General features: G+C 41.5%; 1 protein-coding gene across 1 annotated transcript in view; it reads left to right on the top strand.

Annotated features, from left to right (window-relative positions):
• Tat (tyrosine aminotransferase) overlaps nt 1–5,189 on the top strand; it is a 10,229-nt gene that overhangs the window by 547 nt on the left and 4,493 nt on the right. The window contains exons 2-7 of the mRNA XM_004625800.2: nt 458–704; nt 862–966; nt 2,445–2,512; nt 3,417–3,575; nt 3,769–3,907; nt 5,058–5,110. Coding sequence (XP_004625857.1) covers nt 470–704; nt 862–966; nt 2,445–2,512; nt 3,417–3,575; nt 3,769–3,907; nt 5,058–5,110 — 759 coding nt within the window. The 5' untranslated portion in view covers nt 458–469. The remainder of the gene's footprint in view (nt 1–457; nt 705–861; nt 967–2,444; nt 2,513–3,416; nt 3,576–3,768; nt 3,908–5,057; nt 5,111–5,189) is intronic.

The following is a 5,189-nucleotide window of genomic DNA, read 5'->3' as shown; positions in this document are numbered from 1 at the left end:
TTTTTTTTTTTTTTTTTAAGTTTTGAGGTCCTTGATAAGTCACTGATTTGCTCGGGCTGGGTTCAAACTTCCAATCTTCCTCCCTCAGCCTACCAGAGTGCTGGGATTGTAAGTGTGTGCCACTGTGCCTACTCTTGGTGCTGTGTAGAGTATGGTTCAGCTTTTGCAGGGATCGCATTTGCACACTGAAAGTCCTAGTCACAATGGATAAGAATTTAACTGAGTGCTGTTAATGTTGTAGACTGGGCTTTTGCTTTATTTTCTATCTCAGCAAAAGCCTTAAAATGCCTTGCCCATAATAAAACTACTCCACAAAAGAACGCAGAGAGAGCAAAAAATAAGTTGCAACATCCAGTGACGTCACCCTGATGTTCCAATCTGCATGTGGGCTCTGACTGCACAGCACATTGTCCTCACAGCGACCCAACTCACAGGGATCTCCTTCTTTTCTCTGTAGGCTTTGCTAGTGATGGAGCCTTACACAATCCAGACAGATGACAGTGGCAGCCTTCCCCCGGTTCTGGATGTGCATGTGAACATCAGTGGGAGAAGCTCCATGCCAGGAAAACTGAAAGGCAGGAAGGCCAGATGGTCGGTGAGGCCCTCTGACATGTCCAACAGGACCTTCAATCCCATCCGGGCCATTGTGGACAGCATGAAGGTGAAGCCAAACCCAAACAAAACCATGATTTCTCTGTCAATTGGTAAGTTGAGGATACTTGGTGGAGGGCACCACTATCTTGTCGCTTCTTACTCTCATGGACTGGTTGGAAAAGATGGCAGTGGAGGGTAAATCTGAGTATGGGACATGGGAGAGTAATCTCTTGGTGGTTTCTTTTGTTTGTATCCTCCCATGAATAGGAGATCCTACTGTGTTTGGAAACCTCTCCACAGACCCTGAAGTGACCCAAGCAATGAAAGATGCCCTGGATTCAGGGAAATACAATGGCTATGCCCCATCCTTTGGTAAGGTCCCTGACACTATATCCAGAAGCTTCTAAATCTTTAGTGTTCTTTTAATGGCACTACATTTCTAGCAATTCTAGTAACTCTTAAGGACAGGTTAAAATTGAGCTGCTATTTGCACTTAGGGGAAGGGTCTTCCTCCAGGTTACTTACCATGAGGTCTAGTGTCTTTCCTGGCTTTCTCTGATATACAGACATCTCCTAAGCTCTCAAACACACTGAGTCCTTCACTAATGATTTCCTTACTGATTCCAGTATGCAGGCCTCGAGTCTGGCCGGAGCTGCGTGTTTACCGAGTGCTCTAGGCTCACAGTAATTTACTTACTGCCCTATGTCAAAAGCTCCTTTGCTTTCTTTCTCCTTCATGATGGTAGTGTTTATACTGAAATGCCATTATAACTGTTCCAGATGAAGTAGGCCCCTAAACAACCAAAAACAAAGGATAGAAGGTTATTATGGAAAGGAATTACTCCTATTTTGATTAATTCTCTCTGTCTTTTAACAATTTATATGGTAAAGATTTTGGTATTTTTAAAACTTCACCTCAGTTTTGTACAACTCCCTCCCTGAATGTATGTGTACATAAGAACATAATCTTAGTGTGGAAGGAAAATATAGTTTCTACCAAAATTAGATTTAAAAAATATTTCAAAGAGATATTAGAGATGCTGGTTTTAGGTTGATTATTGACATATCAGAATTTTTCATACAACAAAAATCAAATTCAGGACATAAAAATTGTTATAAAAAAGTTTATGACTTCAATATCCAAAGTATTAGGGAAGTGACTCAATCTGGAACCAAAAACCAAGTCTCATACCTAAGAAGATAAGGATGTTGAGATGTCTAAGAATGTGTTATTTTTTATTAGTAATTAAAGAAGGGCTGATTTATACAATTGCAGGAGATCCATTTGTATCTATCAAACTGAACACAAATGCAGTATTACCTCTGGTCTTGCTCACTTGTCTTTTTGGTTAGCAGTTCTGTGAAACATTATAGTGGGCTTTGCAGCTTATAAGCCAAATTTGGAAATACTGCACAAAAAATAATTTAAAAGATAAAATTTGTACCAAAATACCTATAAGCGTATTATATATTGTAAAAATCTTCAAATTCGTCACATGTATTGAATGGATTCATGACAACTTCCAAAAAACATAGTTCATAAAAAGTACTTAAGATCAATTTAAATCCTTTATTTTATAGAGAATGAAACATAACCGCAGTAATCAAGGTAATTCAGGGCATTTTACAGTTTGGAGAATGGTTCCTTGTTATTGGTTATACATTTGTGGTTATAAAAATTATAAATTATGAATTAGTCTTTATCTATAGTGGCTGACAGCTGAATTTAGTAGACTATGTTCTGAGCAGGGGAGGAGGCAACGTGAACTCCTATCTGACTTGCTCTGGCGCATCTGTTAGTGGAGGAGTAAATCTCCTCAGCTTCCTCCTCCAACTTTTTTACCTCACAGGCTACCTGTCCAGTCGTGAGGTGATTGCGTCCTACTACCACTGTGCTGAAGCCCCGTTGGACGCTAAGGTGAGCCTGATGCAATGTGTCCTGATGCTCTGTGTCAATTGAGGGCAAACTGCATCCCCTCTCCTTATTTATGTTCTTTAGGGGCAATGATTGCCTGTGTTGGGGCCGGGCTAGAGGGGTGACTGAGGATATTCCCCTGTTAGCAACTGAGAACATCTTATGAAGCTGGGGCCACTGAGTAGGGATGATAGTTGATGTCACCACAGTGTGGTAAAGACATCCCCTATAATTCATAGCATACCCATCTTAAGGAGGCCTAAAGGACACTGAGGTCATTCCAGAGCTGATTCCCTTCAAAAGATCATTGGAAAATAATTTATAAACAACAAATAATTAATTTTTAGAAATTTCCCAATGCTATCTTTTTATTTGTAACTTCATTCATTCACCTGAGTGCATTCAGACAGAAGGACAGATACACTGTCCCATGGTACATTAAATGGAGGGCAGTGCCCAGTTTAGATGCTGCCCTTCTCTCTATTGTTACTGTATGAGCTTGACATGTCCTATCATGACAGGTGTCCTTTATCTGTGTTAGAGAACAGCCAGGCTTCACATTCTGGCCAAAAGTAAATCAATAAGCAGGAGAAAAAAAAAATTCAAAGTTGGTCCAAGGTCTCTCATGGAAATCGGTTGAGTCATAGTGAACTTGTCTGTTTAAAAGTGAGTTGTGTATTTAAATGTCCAGCATTCTCAGCAACATTGAGATATGCCCACACTTAGTAATGTCTTTTGCTTTGGCTTAATTTAGCCCTTATTTACTACTTCACTCAGAATGTGTTGCAGCTCGTGTTCTTCCCAGCTTGTCCACCTGACTGTCCTGCACACAAATGTGAAATGCAAAGCTATTTGCTCCTGTGACTGTTAGAACCCCTAACAAAATTAACCTTTGTTCTCTTCGCAGGACATCATTCTGACAAGTGGCTGCAGTGAGGCTATTGAACTTTGTTTAGCTGTGTTGGCCAACCCAGGACAGAACATCCTTGTTCCAAGACCCGGTTTTTCTCTCTATAGAACTTTGGCTGAATCTATGGGCATTGAAGTCAAATTCTATAATCTAGTGGTAAGCGATGTTTAAAGTTTAGACTGAAATGTTTAACTAGCACCTTGGAAAAATACATGACCATTGCCTGTCACAAACAGGTCTGGAATTGAGTGGTATAGGCAAGAAACAAACTTACACTGCAACTTTGGGTTGATGATGTCCCATAATTTCTTTCAGAATCATCTCAATCTCCCTCTGTCTTCCTCCCCAGCCAGAGAAGTCTTGGGAAATTGACCTGAAACAAATGGAATCTCTGATTGATGAAAAGACAGCTTGTCTTGTCATCAACAATCCATCAAATCCCTGTGGGTCTGTGTTCAGTAAGAGCCATCTTCAGAAGATCCTGGCAGGTAAGTGCGGCAGGCTCACTGCAAAGAGAAGGGGCCAAGAATGGACTCCTGTGGCTGTATCCTAGAGTTACAGAGGAATCCTTTTACTAAGTGATGAGCCTGGGATGAAGGTAGAGGGCCACCACTGGCATCTCTAATCAACAGTGTAGCCCTGGAATGGGAGGTCTTGCCTAAAGGAAGGAGAAAAGGGAAACGCAGGTAGAGCATCCCTAATCCAAATGTGTGGGAAAAGAAATGTGTAACATATACTTGCTTATTCACCACCACCACTGTATGGAAGAGAGGGTTTGAAATGCCTCATTAAATGTCAAATCCAGGCTCTGTAGATCTGGAAGAGTATTAGAAAAATTTAGTTTTATGGTTTTGTGGTGTTGGGCATAGAACGCCGGGTCTCATGCATCCCAGGCAAGTTCTATGCTACTGTTTAAATCCCCAGCCCAAACTTACGGTCTTTAAGAGGAAGACCAAACACACTGTGATAGCTTTCTTTTCACAGAAACACAATTCCTAACACCTTCAACTTAAAAGAGGTAGGGCTGGCCAGATAGCTCAGCAGAGTAAAGCACCTGCTTAGGCAGGTGCAGGGACTGGGGTGACTCTCGGCATGCCGTGCTGGTCCTGTCCCTGGCACATGCCGAGATGGCAACTGAGACAGTGCGGTGGTGCTTGGGGAGCTAAAAACAGGAGGATCACTATGAGTCTGATTTGCGTAGTGAGACCCTATAGATCTTATACTAATTACATAAAAAAAAACAAAAACAAAAACCCTTAAAGGAGATAAGGTTTAATTTAGTTCATGATTTCAGGAAATTGAGTCAGTTCATGCTGGCTGGCTCCAGGATAGAAGGGTGGGGTGGAGCAAAGCTGCTGAGTTTGTGGAGACCAGGAAGCAGAATAGGGGGCTGCGCTGGAGAGGAACTGGCCAGGGACCTTAGATAGTCCACAGGGTTACACTTCCCTGACCCAACTAGACATCTCCCAGGTATGTGCTGTACTAACCTACTATGTGTTTCTTAATGAAGTTGACAAATCAGGATTAACAGGTACACACCAGTGGGAAACACAAAGCAAAGTAAAACTAGGTGGATGTTGAATGATAAGATTTTACACTTAAAGTGATTCTAACATGCTTTTTTAAAAAAATTTGCAGTGGCTGCAAGGCAGTGTGTTCCCATCTTAGCTGATGAGATCTATGGAGACATGGTGAGTCTGGGTTAGGATATAGCACAGTAATCTCTCTCTCTCTCTCTCTCTCTCTCTCTCTCTCTCTCTCTCTCTCTCT

This window comes from Octodon degus, unplaced genomic scaffold (assembly GCF_000260255.1).
Source record: "Octodon degus isolate 3935 unplaced genomic scaffold, OctDeg1.0 scaffold00011, whole genome shotgun sequence".
Lineage (NCBI taxonomy): Eukaryota > Metazoa > Chordata > Mammalia > Rodentia > Octodontidae > Octodon > Octodon degus.
This window is presented reverse-complemented; position numbering and strand designations above follow the sequence as displayed.